Source organism: Theobroma umbraticum, unplaced genomic scaffold (genome assembly GCF_002168275.2).
Source record: "Theobroma umbraticum cultivar Fairchild unplaced genomic scaffold, ASM216827v3 scaffold_12.1, whole genome shotgun sequence".
Taxonomy (NCBI): domain Eukaryota; kingdom Viridiplantae; phylum Streptophyta; class Magnoliopsida; order Malvales; family Malvaceae; genus Theobroma; species Theobroma umbraticum.
This window is the reverse complement of record NW_018397269.1, coordinates 255205-281614: the sequence shown is the minus strand read 5'-3', so window position 1 is coordinate 281614 and position 26410 is coordinate 255205. Positions and strand designations below refer to the sequence as shown.

General features: G+C 31.0%; 2 protein-coding genes and 1 non-coding gene across 3 annotated transcripts in view; 2 read left to right on the top strand and 1 right to left on the bottom strand.

Moving 5' to 3' along the window:
- Positions 1-2524: 2524 nt before the first annotated feature.
- Positions 2525-2597, bottom strand: TRNAV-UAC (transfer RNA valine (anticodon UAC)). Its single transcript has one exon. It is a non-coding gene; the product is annotated as a tRNA-Val (tRNA).
- Positions 2598-5414: 2817 nt separating this feature from the next.
- LOC110426006 (transcription factor HHO5-like) lies at positions 5415-8385 on the top strand. Its single transcript, XM_089785213.1, has 6 exons — positions 5415-5631; positions 5740-5978; positions 6070-6086; positions 6189-6355; positions 6559-6635; positions 8212-8385. The coding sequence occupies exons 1-6, from the start codon at positions 5415-5417 to the stop codon at positions 8383-8385; spliced, it is 891 nt and encodes a 296-aa protein (XP_089641339.1).
- A 14829-nt stretch (positions 8386-23214) lies between these two features.
- Positions 23215-26410, top strand: part of LOC110426086 (myb family transcription factor EFM-like) — a 3518-nt gene continuing 322 nt past the window's right edge. Inside the window, exons 1-4 of the mRNA XM_089785212.1 lie at positions 23215-23428; positions 23611-23822; positions 23925-24228; positions 24454-24530. Coding sequence (XP_089641338.1) covers positions 23215-23428; positions 23611-23822; positions 23925-24228; positions 24454-24530 — 807 coding nt within the window. The remainder of the gene's footprint in view (positions 23429-23610; positions 23823-23924; positions 24229-24453; positions 24531-26410) is intronic.

The window sequence follows — 26410 nt, the reverse complement described above, 5'->3', positions numbered from 1 at the left end:
TTATAAAAAGTTAATATTTTAAACTTAGAAATTGAATTAAAATTTTAATTATAAATTTTTTATATTTGAAATATTCTAAAAATAAAATACAGATAATAAAATTAATGTTTTAATTATAAATATTTTAATTTACAAATTAAATATTATAATAAATAATTTTTTTTCATTTATCATTTTTTTTCAATTATTTCTAAACCTATTCCTACCAACCAAATATTAAAATAATTTATAATAATAATTCATGTCCTATTTCATTCTAATAAACTAAATTTCATTATAGTTATTCATCTCTTATTCTATTTTTATAAAATGACTATTCCATTCTCACTCTATTTATTCCTGTAAATGAAACACACTCTTAATATAATTAAAATTTTTATTTACAAAAATGGATGAATTTTATTAATATTTATATAATAAGAAATATTTAAAATGAAAGTTGAGAAAATGGTAATAAATAAATATGTTTATTGTCAGTTAAAATTCTACTACAAAAGTATACGTATTGAATAGATAATATATAAAAAAGTAGAGTATCGATCTCATAGAAAATTAATATAAAATTTTACTAAGTATTAAAATTAGAACAATTTAGTTTTATTCAAATAATTAAAATCTAAATTCTAATTAAACTAAAAATTACTCAACTAAAACTAATTTAATTAAAAATTAAAATAATAAGATAATTGCGTAAAAAACAAATCAAACAAGTCTATGATTACAATCTCCCTCACACTTTATTTAAATCTTACTTCTCTTTCTTAACTTATTTCAATAGATTTAATTGCTAATTTAAAGTCTTTAATTATTTATAAGGGAATCTCGATTCGTTTTATGAAAATATTTATTTTAATCAAAACACCATATCGCTATGTAATTTGAAATTAAAATAGATTCATTCAGCTCAAGCTCTACTCTTATTAGATATGGCTTAAAGGTATATCCCTATTCTATAAGCAAATCAATTAATATGATCATATGTTATCTTAATTTTAGTCTACACTATATTCCCTTTCCCAAATTTGTTTAAGTTCCTAAATCAATTTAATTAGTAATCAAACAATTAAAAGCATTAAAAATAAATTAGAATAAACCATTCAAATCTCATTAAAGATAAGCAATAAATAGATTAAAATTTAAATTATTTATGAGTTCAATTGTAATCTTAAAAAAATAAAATTAGCTATTCATAATTGCATAAATAAATAAAAATATAAATTTCAACCGTTGAGAGTAACAAGAAAAATAAAAATTAAGGAAGAAAATAAAACGATTAATTACAGCTTTGCTTCCCGAATTTCTACCTCAACTTTTAGTCTCCTAATCTCTCAAAATTCTCTCTAATTTTTCTTAAAATATCATATTTATTCTAACAATCTTAACCTACAAGTCTCTGAGTTAACCTACTAATTCTAATTATTGGGTTTAAAAGTGTAATGAAGTCCAAACAACAATTGTCAATATTAAAATTATCATTCCTACACCAGCACATCTCAATATCTTCTGACATGATTTTCTCTATCCTTGAAGTTGAACTGGGCAAAGTAATCTATAAAAATTGTAACTTTATCTCTTAGCTTTCCAATGACATAAGAATCGCATCATTTGGAGTTTTGTGGCAAGAGTTATGGATAAAATATCAAAGCAAAATTCTAAGTCTATCAAACATTTTACTTTCCAATTAAGTATAATTCTTTTAAATTTTACAAAAACATAAAACTAATAAATAATAACTAAATTAAAATTAAAATAACTTAATAAAAATAAAATAATTATAAAAAAACTAAAAATAACAAAATTATAATTAAAAATTAAGAACTTAGTTAATATTTAATAACAAAATTGAAATAAAATAATTCTATAGGATAAAATTATCATTTATTTTCTTCTATCAAAATGTTTCCTATTTTTATATAGATTATCGTTATATTAAGGAAATAATAATATTATTATGACATTTTAATCTTGAAACTCCTCTTTTTGAGTTCGCTAATGGTGCACAATGGAAAGATTTCTTTATCTAATTAAAAGAAAAAAGCTTCCTCATCTAAATTAAAAGAAAATGGAAGATGCAAAAGACTTTGTTATAGTGAAGAAGAAGAATCTTACACAAGTAAAAATTCATTAAATCTTTTCCATTTCGATTTAATTTTCAATCTTTCAAACAGGTTTAAGTTTTGAAAATATTTTTTAAAAAGGTTTTAGATCAAAATATATGATCCTAAACAAAAAAATTCTTCATCCAAATTAAAAAGGAAATAGGACAAGAAAAAGACACTTCGTTGAAAACATACGCAATCAAGAAAAACAATCTTACACTAGTAGAAATTTATTAAATCTTATCAATTTCGATTTAATTTTGAATTTTTTAAATAGGTTTAAATTTTACAAATATTTTTCAAAAAAGGTTTTAAGTCAAAATATACGGATCTTTAATAAAAAAGCTTGCTCATCCAAATTAAAAGGAAAATGGGACAAGGAAAAGACATTTCGTCAAAGACAGGTAACCTAAATACTAAACATTTGATGCTGCCCAGGATCGAACTGGGGACCTTTAGTGTGTAAGACTAACGTGATAACCACTACACCACAGCATCCGAACAAGAGTTTGCGTTCTCATTACCGTCTAACTAATAGTGGAATCATTGGCTAAGTCTCAATTTGCAATAACCTTAATTCTTCAAAATTGTTTTTTTAAAAAAGAAAATACAAACTGCAAAATAAGAAAGCTTGGCATATATATAATTTAACAATATGCATATAGTACTTTATTCTTTTCATGAAAAAGTATAAAATTTAAAATTTTTTAATATTAGTCTATAAATTATTTAACATTATTAAAATTAAGAAAAAATAAAAGTTATTCAAAGAAATTAAAATTCTTATTTCCAAATTGAATAAATCCTATTAATATTGATAATAAAAAAATTTAATAAAAAATTCAATACAATTAAATTTTTTATTTAAAAATTAAGTAAAATTTATTAATACTTATAATAAAAAATATTTAAAATAACAATTTAAAAATATAATGAGTAAAAATATCCATTTTTATCAACTTAAAAATTTTTGAACATGCAAACTTTTATATATATTACCAAGTTCATACTTAAAACTTTAATAATTTGGACTATAGATTATGATGTTTTGTGACAGTGAGCCTTTAGGGAAAACACTTAGGAATCTGCAAATAGAAGATAAAACCCATGGCCTTTTGTTTCTTGTCAAGCTTATGTTATTTATATATTTTTATAATAATGCATATATATGCATATATTTTGGGTTTTTTTTTTTTATAAAATATGCATGTACTCTTAAAAATAGTAAGTCTCAGGAAGGGTTGGGCTTTTGCAACAGCCCATCCAACATGAGTCACCCATGGACTCCTCCAGATCGATTTGCTTTGCCAAAACATGGGCTGTTCTTGTAGGTTGAATTTTGTAAGAAGAGTTACATGTTGCATCCAATATTTACTCTATTTGAATCTCTTAGTGGCAAAAAGGGTATGTTCTTCATTATAAATATTATGTATTAATTAAACATTCAATTGAAATTGCCACCTAATGTTATTAATGGTAATGGAAAAGTCATAAATAATAATAAAAGAATAGCATAATATCTAAAGAAACCTCTTAAGTTATTTAAAAAAATTTTAATAAAATTTTTATTTTTATTACATTCAATCAAGTTTTTGTATTTTTATTTTTATCCAAATAAAACTTTATATTTTCATTTTTGAACCAAATAAGCTTTTATAACTAATGGTTAACTTTGTTAAAATGTTATTTGTTATTTTATACTATGTAAGGTTAATGTGATATGTAAACAAGTCATAATGAATAAAAATATGATACGTTGATATGGCATGATGATGTGGCTATGAAGCATTTTTCACCTTCCACATCAGCGTCATGTTAACACCATGTGAGTATAAAATAACAAAGACATTTTGATTGATTACAATTAATTAAATATTAATTTTAAGAGCTTATTTGGCCTAAAACATAAAAATATAAAAACTTAATTGAACGTAATAAAAGATTAAGAGCTTATTTGAATATTTTTGAATAATTTAAGGATTCTTTTCAAATATTATACCAAAAAAAACTCCATTTATGTCTATATGTTTTCAACCTTTTTCATATAATATTTTTTGATTTTTTTCTCATCTTGTGGGTGAGTTTTATTCTCACTTATAGTCAGTAAACTTAAGAAGATAATTTTAAATATGAACAAATAAAATAATTTTTCTAATTAAGAGTCTTTTAACAATTTTACTAAATAGAATTATCATTCTATGGGACAAAACATATTGAAAAATTAAAATCATTAAAAATGTAATGTAATTTTCTTCTTCTGTAACTTAAGGAGGAAAAAGTTTGGAGCGTGTATGTGGTAAAACCTGCATGTTCCATGCTTAATCCAAGTGTCTCTCATGTGAGAGATCCTTCCTTATAAATTAAAGTGTCAAAGAACCTTCAATTAATGAGACAATAAGTCCGCATTAAAACTCTTTAATTTCTTCTTTGCTTTAGGAAAAGATACTGTTAAATTTTTGTCCAAAGAAGGAATCTGATTTCCAAGGGATAGTGATGAAATATGTGGGCAATGACAAAGAAGCGTTAGGGGTGAAGCTCTTTAGTCTGAGTTGAAGGCTTAACGTGGCTGAATATTCCTGTCAAAGTATTGAGGGGGGTTTGTTTTTGCTCAATTTATGTGGAAGACGTAATGTGGCAAATTGGGAATTTACTTTCCTTGATTTGCCTTGCTAACTTTATTTTCCTGCTTCATCATGTTTCTTAAACCAGTCAAACATGACAATCCCACTTCACCTGCGACACAAATAATCTCATGTTTTTTCCCCTAGTTCATTTTTCTTGAATTGAACCACATGATGAGTTGAGATCATTGTTTTGCTTCTCTTTGTCATTGCCTGCACCAGACACCACTACCCATTTATAAGGTAGTTTTTTTTTTGTTAATGTCTTCTTAATTGTTATGCCTTTTTTTTAAAAAAACAAAATTTTACATGCCATAAGAAAAAAAAAGGTTAAGAAGGGTCAACCATTTAAGAGGTAGATTCCAAAATAGTATCCAAAGTTAGGAGTTGAGTTGTCAACCATGACTAGTGATCAGCAAATAGACTCAAACATTAATGACCTCTGAGTATCTGATACCCGGCCAGGGGAGTTATTATAGTAGTGTTCTCTTTTCTTTTAATTTCCCCTTTCAAACTGAAAAGAATGCAATATGGGAACTTCTCATAAGTAATCAATTTTGTCTTTTAGGATTATATTGGATTCTGGTTTTAATTTCTTCTATTTCAACTCCCTCCCTAGCCTTTTGATTATTGCATTCTCAAGAAGGAGAAAAAAAAGAGAGTCTTTTGCTATAGAGAGAAAGGGAAGAAAAATATGGCTTCATCAAGTTCTCTTGAGCTCAACTTGAGTCTCAAACCATCCTATGTGCCTAAAACCATAGCCAACCTACTGAAAGATTTGTCACACGTGGACAATGCATCAGATAAATTAGCAGTGTTGAATGATTATATCAATCAGCATGAAGAAGAATTGAACAGCATTGTCGCCTTCAAACGTCAACTTCCTCAATGCATGCTGCTTTTGATGGAGGGTGAGGCCAACTAATTAAGTTCCACCCCACCTTATTTTTTTTACCCTTCTAAAAATGTCATAAACAATGATATGATTGAAGCTTATTTCTGTTTGCTGTGGTTTGTAGCTCTTGGGACATTGAAAGATGAATTTATGAGCATCAAGAATGGAATGGAATCTGAAACTGGAAGGCCTTTGATGGATTTTTTGGCAATCAAGAGGAAACATTGTGAAGAAGAACAAACAGATATATCAGTTGCAAAGAAGTATGACTGCAAAGGAAAGAGTTTGATGAAGTCTTCTCCTCAGCTTTGGAACTCTAACTGTGAAAATAAAGAGGAGAAAACATTCATAGACTTTATTCAGGTAACCCCACAAGATCAAAATACATAACACTTTTTTAAGGCTTGGTGAATTAATCCTTGCTAAAAACTGCTTACATTGTTTTTGACACCAGGCCCCAAATCAAAATCCCATTCCTTTCAAGGAGAGTACATTCAACTTATCACTTGCTGAGAAGGGATGCATTAGCACGGAGATTATAAGAAAATCATATAGTAGATTTGCAAGTGCTGGAACAAATAATGGTCACTCAGGATTGAATTTGAGGGCTGATAATCGAACTCTGAATTATCACCCTAGGCCACTAACTCAACCTATTTGGAAGAATAACAGGAGATCTTGGTCACCAGAGCTTCATGCAAGGTTTGTGGAGGCTTTGAATCTCCTTGGAGGCATTGGAGGTAGAACCTGATATCATCAGACTTTCTTTTATAGATGGAAGGCCTAGGTTTTTGGATAATTAACATTAAGTCTCCTGCAACGGATACTATGCTTGTGATAAATTTTCTTATACTCTAGCTAATTTTGCATGTGGCATTAAAAAACAAATCTAATTTTATTTTTGATGCATCTTTATTTCATTGACATGTATGTTTTTGGGTAGTGGCAACTCCTAAGCAAATCAAAGAGGTAATGCAAGTTGAGGGCCTCACCAATGATCAAGTAAAGAGCCACCTCCAGGTTCATTTCTGAATTCTAAATCATAACCTGTAACATTTGATGAATAAGTTTTCTTAAATCAAATTCATCAAATTTCTTATTGAAAATGAATAATAAAAATTAAAATAAAAAATTTAAACCCATAAATTGTCCAAACTTTTCTGAAGAAACCAAATGCATTTTCATATTAGCTAAGGATGAAATGTTGTCCAAACATACAAGGTAGATTTAGCCATTTTTTATTGGGAAGGCCAAAGGCTAAGAAGAATAAAAATAAAAATTTTTTAAAATTAATATATTGAACTTAATTATTAATAATCAAAAGATTTGTAATAAATAATAATTTTATATAACATATAAATCAAAAGAAACAAAAATTAAAAAACTTATAATAGTGGTTTAGGAAAATTTTGTTTGACAATTGCAATATCTTTCTTAATATAAACAACTAAATTATTTGTAAAAAACTTATCATCCATTTTGTTTTGGAGTTTTATCTTTAATAATATAAACGACTAAAAAAATTAATGTAGTTAACATCCAATATTTTTATTTTATTATATTTAAGCTTATAATACTAAATATTAAACTATAATGCATAAAATATAAATAGTTAAATATGATATATAGAATTAATAATTTCTTCTTATACTCAAGATAATTTCTTTTCAAACTAAATATAAAATGTAAAGCACATTAAAAACATATACTCTAGATAATTTTTTTTATATAATTAGAATTTATAAAAAATAATTTATTAGTAAAATTTTAAATAATAACCAATACTACAACGTTAGAACTTATATTTGAGAATTACATATATAATAAATTTTTAATTTTTAAAAATTAAAATCGTTAAAAATAAAATCCACATAACAAAAAAAATTGACAAGTAGAAGATAAAACTTATAAAACAAACAAAAAAAGAATATGGTTGATGATTCATAGAAATTTAGAAAAGAAAACTTATAAAAACTTAAAACATATGAGCTAATAGAATAAAATTGAAAGAAAGAAAGAAATAATAATAATAATAATAATAATAATATAAATAAAAAATTAAATAAAAACTTTACTTCTTTATAATTTCACAATATAAAGATAGAGAAGAAGAGAGGGAAAGATGAGTGAAGAAACTTAAAAAATTAAAAAAATTTAAAAATTTGAATAAAATTGAATGGGACTTGTAAAGTTATTTATTATTTTTTTTAATTATATTAATTATTTAATAAAAATTTATTTTAAAAAATCATTAAAAATATATAATATATAAAAAATTTTAAAAATTTTAAGAAGGCCTGTAAACAAAGTTCCAATTGTTTAGAACAAAAATGAGCTAATTTGATGAATTCTACACACCCAAGGAGTCGGCCTCTTTGTATTATTGGACTAAAGAATGCATGCCTACGACATGTTTTATCCAGCATCTACAGATTGCAATTAATCTGCTTACTTGTTACACCATTTCACAATTATTTTTCAACATGATATTTTAGATTATAAAAATGATATAATGATAAATTGTGTGTACTCCTTATTTAACGAATTGAGTTCAGATTTAAAAAAAGATAACGCTTGATCTTGTCTTCGATTTTAGAAGTATCGACTTCATTGCCGGAGGCTGCCAGAGAATTATGCTAAATGCTTGGTTAAATTCCCAGATCCATGGCATCCTCAAATATATTATGGTGACCCTTTGTCGCCAGAAGATTCTGATGAAAACAACTCTAATCCAGAAGGATCGCTCAGCAAAAAATCTTCAAGGACGTGATGCTGACAAACCCATGTAGGCTTCTTCTGGTTTGATATCGATGTGTCTTTTGTTATGAATCTCTTCTTTTTGGAATACTGAAGATGACTCAAGTATAATTATATAGAAGAGCAATAGGCCTAGAGTCACTATGGGAAGCATATATATAATGAAATAATGTTATTCCCGTTTATAGTTTGGACACATCCCTGATGGGGTATAACATTGCTTATGTGCATCATGGAAAATCATAAAAAATTCTGAAAATATAATAATCAGAATTAACTCGAATAGGATAAAATTATAGATATAAATATAACCTTTTTCGGTAAAAAAAATGACAAAATTCATTATAATACTTTTATATCATTTCGGTTTTAGCTTTGGGTTTCGGTGTGGCCGTATGGGCCATAAAATTACAATGACATCGAGATATGTAGCTCGAGTTTTGCCAATTTTGACCCATGGAACCTCTGGACAGTGAATTTGATATATATATATATATATATTCTTAAATCAATTGTTGCTTGGATTGAAATGCTGTTTCCATAATGTGCCCTATTTAAGAAAAGAAATTAATTAAAAAAAGTGGTAGAAAGCGATGTATGGAAGGAAAGTGAATGGTCTTTGTCCACAATCTCAGCCCTAGGGTCACTTGTGAATGTTAAAAGAGGTACTTGAGGATTACGACAGAGTGATGGATAGGGCGTAGCTAATTCATTTTTGTTGGGGGTCAAAGATGAAGAATAATAAGTTTAAAAATATTTAAAATCAATAAGTTACATTTAAACATAATCAAAACATTCATAATATAAAATAATTTTATATAATATGTAAATAAAAAAAATAAAAAAAACTTACAAAAAAATTACACTAGATAGTCTTTTTTGGATTCATAAAATATAAATAATTAAATATGATATACATAATAGTTAAATAATATAAATAAAAACAAGAAGATAAAAGAAAACTTTACTTCTTTTTAATTTCACACAATAGTGGTGAGTGGTCCTTGTCCAAACTCACAAACTTATAAATATTTTTTAAATACTTAAACATGTTTTAGTGATGAGTTATAATAGGAAAGAGTAAAGTAAAAATAAAGAAGAGAAAGAGAAAAAAGAAGGAGAGGGATAAAGATGTGTAAATAAACTTAAGAATTAAGGTAATGTTGATTAAGACTTGTGGGATCATTTTATTATTTATTATTTATATTAATTATTAAATAAAAAATTATTTTGAAGAATACAAAAAATATTTATAATAAATAAAAAATTTCAAAAATTTTTAAAAAAAATACACTAATCTCCAAGACCATTATATATATATATAATAACTAAAAATTTTCAAAAATTTTGGGGGGCCAACAAAATGACCTTCCACCCTTGGTGATGGATGTTTTCATCCCCAAAACAAAAAAGAATAAGGATTCAAACTTTGCGTTGGTGAGATATAGGGACTTAACAAAGATGCATAGGGCCATCCATCTAGGGAATAGTCAATGGGTGGATGGATGATGCATCCTTGCGAAAGAGGCAGAATACAAATGCAAAGTTAGTGAAAGTAATAAAAGAACACTATAAAAAAAAACATGTTTATCAATGGAATGGAATCCATTGGAAAAAATCAGTTAGTAAGTATTGACGGATTACCGATAGAATAAAAATATAAAAAATATTGATGGATTATTGACGAAAAATAACGACGAAATGAAATTCATTGGTATTCAATCAATAAAAGAGTAACATCGCGTGGAGTTTATCAACGGAATCAATGCATTAATAATAGCTTTGCCCATGGAGTTTACTGATGGAGTGTTTAGTCAATAATGTTTCCAAGCCCCTAACAAAATTGCCAACAAAATTTTGATCGGTAAGATATTTGTAAGCTTATCGATGGATTTGTCAATGGAATTTTCATCAATAAGTCTCTTGTAATCACTAATGAACTATTCTGTTGGTAAGCCCGTTGGTAATTAAAATTAAATTCTGCACATGGAATTTTGAATTTTAATTATCGATGAAATCACTGACGGAACTTTTCATTGATAGTTTTAATTAAAATTCCCATGCAAAATTTCTCCTCGTAATTTTCCTTTTTCTCTCTATCTCTTTCAGTCTCCTACGATCACCCAATCTTGTCGACCAAATCGACGGCCGACTTGATTGCACCCTTCATCGACGACTGACCCATGTCGACCTCTAACTTGGCTGTTCGCTAGTCTGACGATTGAGCCCAACTTAAATTTCGATCCTTTCATTCTCCTTTTGCCATCTGCCCACCATTGGCCTCTGTTGAACCTCTGACCAACGTTCATTCTCTTTGTCCTTCTCCGACTTAGTTTACTCTTAATTTAAGGTTAGCTTTTTATCGTTAAGCTTTTTATCATTTTCAATTTAGGAGTTTTATGTTTTATGCTTTAGGGTTTTAAGTGTGTTTGTGGCTATTGTTGGTATGATTTTGTTGCTGGCATGTTTGTGGCTAAGATTATGATTTGGTGTTGGAATATTATGCTAGAATTGTTGCTAACATTATGATTTTTCTTCTGGCATTATGTTTGACATGTTGTGCATTTGTTTGAATTTGTTGCTGGGTTTGAATATGAGTTCAACGATTTCTTGCTATCAAGCAAAATTTCCTTGATTTGGCTATTAGCTGATAGCATTTAGGTGTTTAGCTATTGACAAACTTTGGTTGTTTAGTTGTTGGTAGAGAAAATCAAATTGAAAAATCTCTTATTTAGGTTTTAATTGTTTACTAAAAATTACTAACTAATTTTTAGTAATTAGTTAAGAAAATTTTAGTAATCTAGTAATTAAGAAAATATTTAAATTAATGGAATTAATTTTTAGTAATCAAATGGAAATAAACAAATGGGAAAAAAATTTAAATTAGTAATATTATTTAATTTTAAAAATATTTAAATAATTACAAAATATAGTTTTGACAAGAGTAATGCAATGTATTATAAGTGATTAAATAATAAATTAAATTAGTAATATTATATAATATTTTATTTATTTCAATTAATTAAGTGTTTAAGGAATTAATTAAAAAATTTAACTGATTATATTAAATAATGTATTGATAATTAATCAAGTAATGAAATTGGTAATTTCATTACTATTATTAAGTTTAATTTAAAATGTATTCGTAAATGTATTAGTAAATTTAGAAAAATTTGAAAGTATTTAAATTAATTAAGATTTTATTAAAAAATTAAACAATTGAAGTAATCAAATGAAAAATGTTTTAGTAATTAAGCAATTTAGTAAATTAGTAATATTATTTAATTTAGAAAATATTTAAATAACTTAAAGGTGTTTAGAGAGTTAAATAAATAATTTGTTAACTAAGGTATGTAATGGGTTATAAGTATTTAAGCAATTAATTAAATCATTAATATTATATAAGATTTTATTTATTTAAATTAATTAATTGTTTAAGAAATTAATTAATTTCAGTATTTAAGTGTGTTTTTATTCAATATTGATATTTGTGTTAACATTTGATAACAGACGATGTCATATGTTTGTTATAATATTTTTTCTCAAAATGGAACAAGATAAGAATTAGATATATTTTCAAGTGAATTCAAGTGGATTTCTTAGAATAGAATTTGTGAATGGTGTAGATGAATTTATTTCATTTGCATTTAGTCAACCAAGTACATGACTAAGAATAAGATCAGATGTCCTTGCTCTCGGTGTATGAATAGCAAGTTCTTGGTTGCTGATCAGGTTCGAGAACAACTATTTCATAAAAGGTTTACTTATGCATACACAATATGAGATGCACATGGTGATCATTTCATGCAGGCCAATCATCGAGACATTTTGTTAGTGAGCAAAATGAAGTAGTCAATGAATTTAGAGTAGAAAATCTATATGCTAAAATGGTTATGGATGCTTTACAATCGAAGTTTCACTTCATTGATGAGACTCGAGATGAACTAATTATTCTTGAAGATCCAGATCCGAATGCTACATCTTTATTCTCGTTATTAAGTGATGCCGACATAGCTTTGTGGGTTAGATGTGATAATTACACAAAATTGTCAACTATGTCCCAATTATTGAATGTGAAATCTGAATTTAGCATGAGTGAGGCATGCTTTAATTATCTAATGCATCTAGTGAAGGAGATGTTGCCATCCGATGAATCATTACTGAAAAACTTTTATAGAATAAAGACATGGCTGAAGGAACTTGGGCTTGGCTATCCAAAAATTCATGCATATAAGAATAATTGTGTGTTGTTTTATAATTAGTATTTCGAGTTGTCTTATTATCCATGTTGTGGTCATCCTCGATATAAACCAGATAAATCATTAGGAGGAAAGGAGAAAAAAATTCCTTTTAAGATATTATGATACTTTCCACTAACATCTAGATTGCAGAAGCTATATATGTTAGGCAAAACTACAGAATATATGACATGGCATGCCACACACCAATCTAATGATAGAATGTTTACGCATCCGACTAATGGTGAGGCTTAGCAACATTTTAATCACACCCATCTATCTTTTACCTTTGAGCCTCTTAGCATCAGACTTAGTTTATGTTTAAATGGTTTTAGTCCATTCGGGCCGACAACGAAACCCTATTCTATTTGGTTGGTAATGTTCACGGTTTATAACTTACTTTTTTGAATATGCATGAAGCAATCGTACATCTTTCTTAGTACAGTCATTCTGACGAGGACGGGTCTTAGATAGAACATTGATGTGTTCCTCCGACCTCTAATTGATGAGTTAAAAGTTCTTGAGATAAAGGGGTGATCACGTATGATGCCTTAGATTTTTTGAATTAAGATGTATTTTATTTTCTTTCATAATTGACATTTAAAAATTTAAAAAATAAAATTAAAAAATATTGAAAATTGAAAAAAACAAAAGACATAGGATTTGATAGGTAATGCCTTATCCAATCCTATCTCCAATTGATTCCAAACATTCATTCAAATATCACATTGATAAGTTTTAATACATAAAAAAAAATCTAATAATTTTCAAATTAATGCGTATAAAAACCCCCTGCGCACAATACAGAACATATTAAAATAGGGGCTTTCATTTTTTTTTGGATTTACACTCGCTTTTTGTTGCGTTTTTGAGGAGGAAGGTTTTGTTTTAGCAACTTAATCGGTGGGAAGGAAGCAGGGAGGAGAGAGAAGATGAGATCGATTGGGGCAAAATCAAGTCATCAACTATGGAATCTAAGCTTTTTTTATCTATGTTTTTTTGGGTTCTTGGTTTTTTGCAAATCTAGAAAATCCTAAGGAGTTTTTGAAGAAATTAAACTTATAAAATGGTATTTTTTGAGTGCACTTAAGTGAATTTAAGAAAGGTTTTGTATCTCATTAGAAAAAATAGATTCACTTAGATGTTAATGTATGGTTGAATATTTGGACTCACACATGATAATATTATTAAGATTTAATTATAAAAGAATTAAGATTTACTTTTCATCTACAATTCATTTTGTTAATTAAGAAAAAGATGCGAAACAGGGGCTCTTCATCCAGATGAGATGATCGGTCAGAATGGGGAACCACAATGCATATTGCGAACCTCCCTCTTCACATCACTGGCCAATGGCTCAGAACTATATGCAACCACTATGGAAGAGTAGCTAAAGTTTCAATCCCTCAAAGGTAACCCAATCATGATAGCAAATATGGGTTTGTCCGTTTTTTCACGGTGGAAGAGGCAAGAAGAACTTTTCAAAATCTCAATGGCATTTGGTTTTTTAATTTCAGATTAGCCTTAAACTTTGCCAGAAAAAACCCATCCCGCAGACAACCTCAGAGACCACCCAGTCAACAATCCTAGAGAAGGAACTCCCAAACCAAAAATAGATCCAATCATTTTCAAATCAGAGCTCGAAATAGAAATCTCCAAACCCAAATCGACCCAAGTCAACTCCCAAATCTTCCCCCCTTTTAACTTTGATCAATCACAATCTGAAACAAACCACCGCAGCATAATGGGGCACCCAACTAGAGTGGTTAACGTCAGATCCTACCTTCAAGCTATTGTGGGTTCTCAACCGTTAACAGAAGGTACTCCCTCTCCTCCCCCACCTTCACCCATGGATCCTGTTAAATTGTGTAAAAGTCATGTAGAGAATAAAGTCCTTCACTGGCTCAATAGTTGTGTGGTTGGTAGATCCAAGGAGAAGCTCGAGCCTGAAGCAATTTCAAAATTGATTAGGGAAAAGGGCAAGAAGGGTTTTGAGGTCAAACGGCTTTCGAGCTACCAATTTTTTATTACCTTCCCAAATACTCAATCCTTTGAGCAATCCAAAGCTAGAGAATGGGATTGGCTTTCCGAATGGTTTGATGAAATTAGTGAGTGGTCTACCAATTTTTCCACCAATGAGAGGCATTGCTAGCTCTCAATCTCTGGACTATCTTTACATGTTTGGAGCAGGATTAATTTCCAAAATATCAGTAACTTATGGGGTTCCTTTATCTGCCTTGGAGAGGAAACTACTTCTTTTAACTCCTTTGAGCGGGCGATGATGCTTATAACTTCTAATTCGTTTGATAACGTCGACGAATTCATCAACCTAGCTATTGGAAATCAAATCTACTACCTTCATGTCCAAGAATTTGCTCCTGACTGTATAGTAGACTACCTGGGTCGGTCACGTTGGCAACAAGAAGATGACCTGAGTAGCTCATCATCTGTCTCCATTTTGGCAGGTGCTGTTCAAACTGCCGCACAAGGTGGTGCGAACCAAACCACCCTAGAACCTTCCATGGCAGAAACCCAAGCTGAGCCCACTCCCCTAAACCCTCATTTGGGCTAAGACAATATGATAGCCTATGCCCTCTTCCACAACCCTCGAAGCAACAGGCCACATTCTCTAGGCCCCAGGCACCCCAAAGCCCATGGTCACACCCAATTCAAAATACCTCATTCTCCTAACAACAAAATCCTCATAACTCCAGCATCAATGAGGCCTCCTCCTCCATTCCCCTGATCCAATCACAAGCTATTAATCAAACAAGCCTACAAGCAGAACCTTTTAACCAAATTGTCTTACTTCCTGAGACTCAATCTCCCATCTACTCCGCCCACACATTGAACGATCAAGCAAGATGTGAATCTCAAGATCCACCTAACCTTGAGAACCTGAACCCAAATTCTATTTGCCCAGATTCAGAAGAGGAAGAACAAAAAGTGCTCAATCTCGAAAAGAAAACGTCAAGAAAAGTCACTTTCCTTGTAGACATATCAGGAGTTATCAGAGGGGCCATTAAAAGAGGTAGGAAATGGGGCAGGAAATCGAGAAAAAAAAAGAAAGAGGTGAAACAAACCCAGCAGCAATGTGTTGTTATTCACACCTCTAATAGCCCTTTTGCCAATGCCTCTTTATCAGATGACCATTTCAGAAAAAGGAACTCTCACATTTTGACTGAATCAGAAAAAACTTGGGATATTGGAAAACAAATTGATTTCTCCCCTCGGTGCTCTGAATATGATATCTTGAGAAACTTGGAAAGAATGGAAGTACCCCACTCCTAACAGGATTTCCTTTTACATCTTGGTTTTTCATTATTTATCATTTTCTTTCCTTTCATGTTTTTGCACAAAATATAAGAACTGACATTACCAGCCCTCTATGGTTAAGCAACTGCTCTAGGAATTTCTTTTTCTCATTCTATGAGCTCCACTTCAACTTTTTGCAACTTCATCCGTTCCACTGGTTATCTTTGTGGTCCTTTTTGGAGGCTTTTAATCACACCGTTCCTAGCAAAGTACTACTCAACTTCGTGTCTCACCTTGCTGACTCGTTACTATAAGACTATTATGCAATTACTCTCTTGGAACTCACGTGGGCTTGGCCGTGGTCATAAACTAAGCACTTTGCAGAAGCTTGTCTAGTCCAATAATGTTGACTTTCTCATTATCCAAGAAACCAAGTTATCTGATATTTTGAGTAGATTTATTGAAAGAATTTGGGGAAACGATGATGTTGATTGGTCCTTCAGTCCAGCATCAGGGCGATTAGGGGGCATTCTTTCTTCTTAGGATTCTAAGTCCTTTTCTCAGTCATCAGTAATTATTAGAAGGAACTTTATCATCCACATTGTTGTCTGGCTTTCTTTCAATCTCCACTGTGCTATCATCAACATCTATGCCCCTTGCAACGAAGATGATAAGCTATCTCTATGGGAGGACTTGCTCTCACTTAAAGCCTAACTCCCTTCTGCATGGTTCGTTGTTGGAGATTTCAACATAGTAAGGTGCGTTAAGGAGAGGCAAGGCTGTACCACATTTGGGACAGGTACTGATACTTTTAATGACTTTATTAATTCATGTGAACTTACAGATTTGCCTTTAATTGTAAGAGATTCACGTGGTATAGCACAGATACAAAACGTAATCGCTTGATCGTTTTTTGCTCTCATCTGAATGGTTGTTTTATTGCCGCAACATGTGCCAAAAAGGTCTTAAATGTTCGCTCTCTGATCACTGTCCTATTCTACTTTTTTTTGAGTCTATGAATTAGGGTCCAAGGCCATTTAGATTCATTGATTGTTGGCTCTCAGCTCCTGGTTTCAAAGATATGGTTGCTAAAAAATGGTCATCTACTCTGGTTAATGGGACTTCTGGTTTTTGTCTGAATGTCAAGCTAAATAGGCTTAAAACCCATCTTAAGCATTGGAACAAGGTCTCTTTTGATAACATTGATGATACTATTACAGAGCTTGAAATCAAAGTGGAAGAATTTGACATTATTTGCAACCTAAGGGATCTCACAGAAGATGAATGCATAGCTAAAAGATAAGTCGTCCAGCAGCTATGGTCATCCTCAAGGCAACACGAATCAATTTGGCACCAAAAATTGAGAATTCAATGGTTAAGGGAAGGTGATAAAAATACACTTTTTTTTCAAAGTAAGCCAAAGGCCCGCGCTCGTCGTAACTACATTGCAGGAATCACAATAAACGGTTCATGGATCTCAAATCAGACAGAGGTGCTACAGGCCACTTTTGAATACTTCCGTGACTTATTTAATAGTAATCAATGGTCTCGCCCGGGTGTTGATGGCTTTCAATTCAGAAAGATCAACTCAAATGATGCTCAAAACTTGGAGGCTCTAATTTCTATGGAGGAACTCAAATCCACTAAATGGGGCTGTGATGGCTCTAAAGCCCTAGGGCCCGATGGATTCAACCTTAACTTCTTTAAGCATTACTGGTCCTTTATCAAATTCTAATTATTTGCTTTCATCTCTGATTTCATGACTCGTGGCAAGATAGACAAAGGTCTTAACTCATCATTCATTGCATTGATTCCCAAGACCTCAAACCCAACTACCTTCACAGAGTACCGACCTATCAACCTCATCAATTCTTTCTATAAAATCCTTGCCAAGCTACTAGCCAACAGACTCAAGACTGTAATTTCTAAAGTCATCAGTGATCACCAAACCGCCTTCATTCAGGGTTGCCAAATTATGGATGGCATAATGTTGGCCAATGAAGTTATTCATAGTATGAAGTGCTATCTTTACAATGAATGAGGTATCATTCGCAAACTCGATTTTGAAAAAGCATTTGATTGTGTTGATTGGAATTATTTGTTATTTGTTATGCGTGTTATGAGATTTGGTCATAAGTGGTGCGACTGAATTTTTGAGTGTATCTCTACTGTACGACTCTCTGTGTTAGTAAATGGATCAGCCACTCCCGAGTTCCCCATGAAGCGAGGGCTTCGCCAAGACAATCCTCTTTCTCCATTTCTTTTTATCATGGCAGTTGAAACTCTTCACTTATCTCTTGCGAAGGCAGAATCTCTTAGGCTTTTTCGGGGCATTTTAATCACATCCTCTAGCCTTTCTATCTTTCACTTGCAATATGCTGATGACACTATCATTTTCATGTGTACTGACACCCAAGGTGCTCTTAATCTTGAACGGATATTACACTGCTTTGAGTTAGCTTCGAGCTTTCATATTAATTTGAAAAAATCGTTTGTTTTTTTGATTGGTATCTCAGATTCTTTGGGTAGCGAGTTATCAGTTCTTTTGCATTATGAAGTAGGCTCTCTCCTTTTTTCATACCTTGGTATTCCACTTGGCACCAGCCCTAAGAGAGCATCTACTTGGGATCCAATCATCAACAGATTCAAGAAAAAGCTTGCTTTATGGTAGAGAAAATACCTTTCTCTTGGAGGTAGGGTTACAATTATTAATTCGGTTCTTAACTCACTACCACTCTATTATCTTTCAGTCTTCAAAGCACCCAAAGGTGTTCTTCATAAATTAGAGCAATTAAGACGATCTTTCTTATGGGGTGGAACATCAGACAAACGAAAGATCTCAAAAGTTAAATGGGCCACGGTTTGCAAGCCAAAGCAATTTGGAGGGTTAGGAATTACCAACTTGTCTTATAAAAACCTTACTTTACTAGCCAAGTGGTGGTGGTGTTATAGGACGGACAAAAATGCATTGTGAAAAAGACTAATAATGGAAAAAATGACACAGGACAACCTCATTGGACACCGTCATCATCTGGCACAGCGAGAAGGTCTTCAGTTTGGAGGAGTATTGTCCAACTACCATCTGTTAAAGGGATGCAAAATCTGATTGGGTTTCATGCCTGTCATTGGATTGTAGGCAATGGTGAGGCTATTTTCTTTTGACTTGACAAGTGGATTGATGTCATTCCCATTGCATCTAAATTTCCTAGACTTTTCTTTTTGGCCGTTGATAAAGATATGAGAGTCCGTGATGCTTGTCAGAACGGTTTATGGTCAATCAACTTTAGACGCGAGTTGTATAACTGGGAGAAAAAGGACTTGGACCGGATTTTATACTCTCTTTCGTCTATTTCACTTGTGCCATTGAGGGATGATAAACTGGTTTGGACGCATGATTCGATAGGTTCTTTTTCAGTCAAAACTCTTTGCTCTCTACTGGATCCCTCAAGTGATTCTAACACAGTCTGGTTTCATTCTATTTGGAAATTGGCTGTTCCCCCAAAGATCCAATGCTTCCTATGGCTGGCCATCCTCAACTCTATTCCTACGAAAGCTTTTCTCTCTTCACGTGGGGTTCATTTCTCCCCTGACCAGCTTCGTTGTATGTGGTGTGGCCAAGTTGAGGAGTGCTGTTCACACATTCTCTTTATCTGCCCATTTAGTTGGAGAGTATGGGGATATGTTTTTAGATGGTAGGGAATCTCTTGGTGCTCTCCCTGTTCTTTATCCTCTTTCATGCAAGCTTGAGAAGGTTGCCCTTTTGGGGGAAACATTTATAAGAGATGGCTGATTGTCTATGTTGCTTCACTATGATCTCTTTGGCTAGCACGCAATGAGACAGTCTTCAACTCTAAGGTTTTGGATGGCCTTCAAATTTTTTTCCTCATCAAATTACGCTCAATGTTTTGGACACGAGCTTGAGAAGGTGTTGATGCCATTGATGACTTGGGATGGTGGACCGACCCACGTCTCTCTTTGAGGAAGACTTCGCCGCTTCACCAACGTGTGGGTACTCTATGGTCTCCACCCCCATTGGTGAATTCAATTTAATGTCGACAGCTCGGCAAAGGCAAGCTTCGAAACCTGTTGGTTGCGATGGTGTTCTTCGAGATTCTGATGGTAATGTAGTTGGCTTATTCTTCTACCCTCTTGGCTTACATGACTCTAACTACGCAGAGCTAATGGCCATTCTAAAAGCTCTAAAGCTCTTTGCTGTTTGCCCTTACGCATCATATCCTTTAATCATTGAATCTGATTCACACACTACTATCTCAAGGATTAACTCAGTTGAAAAGCGATCGTGGGACAAATGGAGTATTTTTAACTAATTAGATTCTCTTCGCATTACGCTAGGTATGGTTTCTTTTAAACATATCTTTAGAGAAGGCAATGGTTTTGCTGATTCCTTGGCAAAATATAGTGTTGATAGTAGCACACCATTTTCCGCCTGGTGGTAACTTTTCTTCAATGGTTTAATGATTTTGACCTCTTCTGTAGTTCTTTCTATCTGATTTTGGATTACCACACCATAGTCGTTTGGTCACTCTTTGATTCATTGTCCCTTGGTTCATTTTGTCGGCAGGGGCTGTCCTCAGTTTTTTCTTTGATTTTGTTCCTTGCAGCAGGGATTACCTCTCATCTGTTGCTTGTAGTTGCTATTCCTATGGCTTACAAGCCTTCTTTTGTACCTATTTATTAATTTTAATGAATGGCTTAGCAAAAAAAAAAAAAGAATTAAGATTTAAAAATCAAATCTTTTTAAATTTCCTCATTTTATCATAAAAGAAAATTCAACTCATATTTCACAACATAACATCAAAGTAATTGCACCGTGATATTGTTCTCTCTTTTTTCTGTTCTTGTTTATGGCATCAATTGGCTAAACAACCTAATAAGCTCTACACAATGTAACATCAAAGTGCTTGGCAATAAAGTGTTACTTCCTCCATCTTAAAGTTAATAATCTTTTATAATTTAGAAAAAAGTTCAATATTGCGTATTTGTATTAAAATTTTAATTTTTAAATAAAAAAGCATATTTTATGATTTTTAATGTCAAAAAATAAAACAAATTATGAAAAATAAATTTAAATAAAACATAAGAGCATTAAGTGTTTTTTTTAAATAATAATTTTGAGGTATTCAATAAAGAAAAAGGGAGGGAGTATATACTTTTAGCTTTTTGAAAGGCGTTGAAGGTTTCAGAACCCATGGTGGAAAAATCCTAGCCAGGAGCTGCTGGTTCCTCGTTTCCCTCTCTTTAATGTTTGTGGACTAGCTTCGCCCACAAGTCTTATTCAATGTATGTAAGACTTCCATCAATTGATGAAAAAGTTGATACATTGGAATCTGCCATGCCATGCAAGGGTTTTAGAAAGAATTTTAACCCGTCGGAATGAATGTTTTCATCTTTCCTGGGATGTTAGTCAATTACCCTACATCAAAATCTGCCACGTTGCATGGAATGTTTGAAATCTCTGCTTTTTAAATTAAAGAGTTTTGCTTTTTATAAACACTTTTTAAGCTTAGTTAATTTTATATTTATAGTAATGTTTTTGTATTAAATGTAGTGATTGATAGTTAATGTGATGAATCTCGATAATATGGTAACCTTAAAGAGTGTCCTTAAGGTATTCTTTCCAAAAATCCTTAACTTTAAAACGTCACATAAATTCCTTCCCTTTCGATGCTAGCTTAATAATATATTTTTCCAAGTAATGCTATTTGTTTCACCAATTTTTTTTGTCTCTCTTAATTTGATATGGTTTTTTTTTCTTTCTTTGAATTTTGGAATAAAAAGAATTTGGACCTAATGCATTTAACATTGAGTTAAATACTCTTAAATAACATGATAAAAAAATTTATTCTATAAATTAGCCATATATATATGAATATCAATTTGTAAATAAGTTATTTTAAGTCAAATAAAAAAGAAAGTATGAATAGTATGTTCTGTTTACTATAAAAAAATTGATTTTTAATCACACTTCTTTAAGTCACGTATTTTTTTATAGTAAACTTTTAAAAAGTATAATTATTTAAACTTTTAATTTTACTTTTTTCACATTTAGTAGTAATATAAGAAAGTATAATTTTTACCGGTGTATGCAATTTTTATGATTACATTTTATTCCTAATGCATCCAAAAATTTATATAATGAAGTTAGATATATAAAAATGTTCTAAAAAATATAAAAAAAAGTGTTATTGAAAATATTTTTGGTAGCACATTTTGAAAATGTGTTGTCTTTAAGTCAAATTTATTATAGTGTTTATCTTTTTCCCTGTTGTGTCAATATATTTTCAAAGGAAAGTTATATCTAAATCAAAGGTAAAAGGATATAAAGTGGATGCCAATCTTGTAGGATCTTGAGGAACAAATCAACAGAATATTATATGATATCCATACAAAATAGACAATATAGCTCGAAGTCAATAATAATCACAAAAGAAAAAGTAATCTAATTTAACCAATCAAATGAAAATATAAAGCCATAGTCATCATAACTATGAAAAGAAAAATAAAGAAACATCAAATATATGTGAAACGTCGGGTGAAAATCCACGTGTGAACCAACGACAAATCCACTATCAAAATCAATAATACCACGCCCTTGTCTCGATTTTTTACCTTATAATTTAAATATAGTATCAAATTACACCTCTAGAAAATTAGACTAGAGAAAGACTAATTTTCCGTGGTTAATGTGCTCGCTGTCCAAAAATTAAATCTCTCCTGTAGCTCCAATTGTTTCTCGGTTTCCTACCTTTAGCCGCTCGCCACACTTGTCAAAAAGCTCTTACAAATTTTGCTATCAAGAAATCCGGCTTTTGCTATCAAGAACCTTGGCAGTTCTGGAACTTCCTACGCCGTGCTATCTAGGGCCACTCAAAACAAAGTAAAGCAAAGCCACCAACACATGGCCATTTGAAAGCCATGGGCTGGAATCTCTTGAAAACCATCCGGTGTCAGCATTGCATAGCTCAAGTTTCTGTGTGGAAAGAGCCTTCATCAGCCTGTCGGAAATATTCTGTGTGAACCTTTCTCAATTACATCATTTGCTTTTCAATCAGTGGATGCAACCAATCATACTTAACCTTAGTATATACTTGGTCCTAACATAGTACTTGGTGTTTCTACTCAAATCTAGAACAAACTCATGTCCTCACAAAATGAGATAAAAATGAACAGGAATCTTTGGTACGTAATAAAATTTGTCTTCTAGGATTAACCCGGCATCTATATCAGGTTTTACGTTTCTCTTAGACAGCTCACACTCTCTATATATAATTCTCCCCAAACTCCTTTCCTGCAGTAACTGAAAGACAGTTCAATAGAGAGGCAAAATAATGAATCCAACTTCTGTGGATCTTAGCTTGAGTCTTAAACCATCTTATGTGCCTAAATCCATAAGCAACCTGCTTGAAGATTTGTCGAAAATTGATAACGAATCGGATAAGTTATCAGTGCTGAGTGATTATATTTGCAAGCATCAGGAAGAGTTAAGCACGGTTGAGGCGTTAAAACGTGAACTTCCTCAATGCAGGCTACTTCTAATGGACGGTAAGCCCTGGTAAAAATCTAGTTTGATCAGTTTTCCTGATTATTTTCAGAGAAATTTTTCGATTCCTCATGCCCCTTCCCTGTCTCTCTTTTCTTCCTTTCTTCTCTTTCTGCTTTTCTTCTATCTATCTCATTAATGACAAACATCGAAGATTTTTTCCTTTTTATTTTTTGAGATGCAGCAATTGAGGCATTGAAGGAGGGATTCAAGAATATAGAGGAGAAAATGGAATGTCAGTCTAGACAGCCTCTGGTGGAGTATCTGCCTACTATGAGGAAAAACAGAAATGAGCAGGATCAAAGGGAATTCTGGCAAACATACAGTGCAGAAGAAGAGTACTGGAACCCTATTTATGCTAAGAAGCAGAAAACATTAGTCCTAGGCAGCTTCCAGGTAAAAGACAAAGAGGTGACCTTTCAACTTGTTTTTGGGTTCATATGCAACAAGATATAGTTTTTTTCAACTTGTTGAATAAAATCTTAACGACTTCTCCAGCCTCCAAATCTAAAAGCAGTCCAGCCATGCACAGACAGAAACGTGGAAGGGTTAGGACTCTTGTCATACAAGGAGTGTAGTTCAAATTCCCTTGGATCACCAAGTACTGGCAAGGGAAAGGAGGTAGCCATAGATCAATTATCTAGACATCAAAGTTTATTGTATCTCAAGGTAGATGATCAAACTGTTAATTATCATCCAAAGCCGTTGACTCAACCCATATGGAAGAATAACCGGAGATGTTGGTCATCTGAGCTTCATGCTAGATTTGTGGAGGCTTTGAATCTGCTTGGAGGCATTGAAGGTCAGAACTTAAACATCCGAATTTATTTTTTTTATGGTTGAAATTTATGATTTCTAACCTTAGTTTGATAACATATTATATATTGATAGCAAAGTAGGTGTCCCTTTTTTGCATGGATTATTGATTATGAGTGCATGGGTTTCATTTTTCCTTTGATAAGTACAGATTTAGTTTTAGTTCCCTTGTTTTTGACTTAATTTTATTCATTGATCTTCTGCTGGGCAGTGGCTACTCCTAAGCAAATTAGAGACTTGATGCAGGTTGAGGGGCTTACAATTGATCAAGTAAAAAGTCATCTGCAGGTTGAATTTGATCTTATTAAGCTTAATAATGCATGCATGTATAGTTCATGAATACCGGCATGGCAGAGCCAGCCACGGCAAGAGTATTCCAACAATTTGACACAAGTTTTAATTTGAATCAAGATATATGTTCACGTAAAACCATTTATTAGATCCAAGGTTTAAGAAAAAAAAAGGGATAAAATAAGACATAAAACTTTGAAAGATTAAAGTAGTAGAACTTAACAATTGTATGTCGATGCTAATTTTTCTTTAAAATGTCATTTTATGCACAAGATTACTCTAGGGAGATGCAAAAAATGCTAAATATATTACTAACGACATCATTATTAGTTTGAATTTGTAGTTGGTATTGTTAGTTTATATAGTTTTTAACTAAAAAAAGAAAAATTTTATAATATGATTATTCTGTGTAAACTGTGAAAAGAAAATTAAATTTTCATGTAAGATTCACTTGTGGATATTGATAGATTCTTGTGATAATGAAAATGATGCAAATGATAATTAGCAATTAACGATGATCAATGAAGTGACATTGTGATGCCTCGTTACGTCGGATAATATATTTGCCATTGAAGTGACACAATGAAGTCTTGATGCTGTTTCAGCGTTTGGCAGTTTTCTTTGTATGTCTTGACGCTGATCTATCTCTTGTTCCTTCCCCCACTTATTGGCGGATCCATGTTGCAAGCACTTCTTAAAATATTTTAATTCTTATACAATTTATATAAGATTTAGAGTAGTTAATATATTAATGAATTTAATTTTTTATAATTTTATAGGAAATGGGTTCAAAGACTCTAAGTAAAAGTAATTTATGTATTAATATTTAAATACTATAAAGAAAGATAAAATTTTTTTATATAATTTAAGATTTTATTAAAAATGTTAAAACTTAAACTACTCTTTTGTCTAAAAATTCAAATCTTTCCCCTTTTTGTTCTTTGACTGTGTTTTTCATTCTCTCAAAATAACTCATCTAGACTTCCATTGAAAGTAATTTTCAACTTAAATTAAGTTTTTAAATACTTCATATCTAAATATTTTTATGATTAGTTTGATAATTTGGGTTCATAATTATAATCTACCTAGTAGAAAATAGTATTACATGTCAAATAATATATTAAAATTGTGAGTCTTTTTTCTTTTGATTTATTTTGTAGATATATTATTTGATTATTTGATCTTTGTATTTAATGTGGTTTGTGGATGCTTATATTTAGTTTTTATCAATGAATAGAAAATTGTCATATTATTAGTTACTAAAATCATATTTTATTTAATTTTAATACTTTAATTTATACTAATAAATAGTAATTTTTAAATAATTTTATAATTTTAGATAAATAAGTCAGGGAAAGATATTTTAAAAGAAAATAAATTATCTCACAAGACTCGAATCCCAAATAATAATAACAAAATTTTAGTAATGATAATACTCAACAATATTCTTCTAAGTAAAGTCATGTTGCATTTGATTTAGGTACTCTCTCAATAGATCCTAAATTGAGAAAAAAAACTTTTTAAATATGACACTACTTAGAAAATTTCTAAGTAAAAATTTTTTAAATAACGCCCCTACCCTTGCCGTAAGGAACTCATTGTAATTATGTTTTTTTCATTTAATGAATATACAGGTTTTGGTGAAAAAAAAAAAGAAATGGTAAAAGGGCTTATACGGCATATATTATATTCTTAGTTCAAGACAAGGTAGGAGGAGCCCTTGCCCTTGAACTCCAGCGAATCCAATATTACATTAATAAAAGCATGTTTGGCCCTGACAAGAATTGTAGAAGAAAAATACTGTTGCATTTAAGTAGTAACTTCTGAAAAACACATAGTACCTCACAGTGAAATTGTCTGTAATCAATAGCCAATAT

Bases quoted from the DNA above. Each gene is read 5' to 3' on its own strand.
- LOC110426006 (XM_089785213.1), top strand. From the start codon at position 5,415: ATGGCTTCATCAAGTTCTCTTGAGCTCAACTTGAGTCTCAAACCATCC. The intron at 5,632-5,739 runs GTGAGGCCAACT...TGTGGTTTGTAG, and splicing joins CATGCTGCTTTTGATGGAGG to CTCTTGGGACATTGAAAGAT. The intron at 6,356-6,558 runs GTAGAACCTGAT...GTTTTTGGGTAG, and splicing joins TCTCCTTGGAGGCATTGGAG to TGGCAACTCCTAAGCAAATC.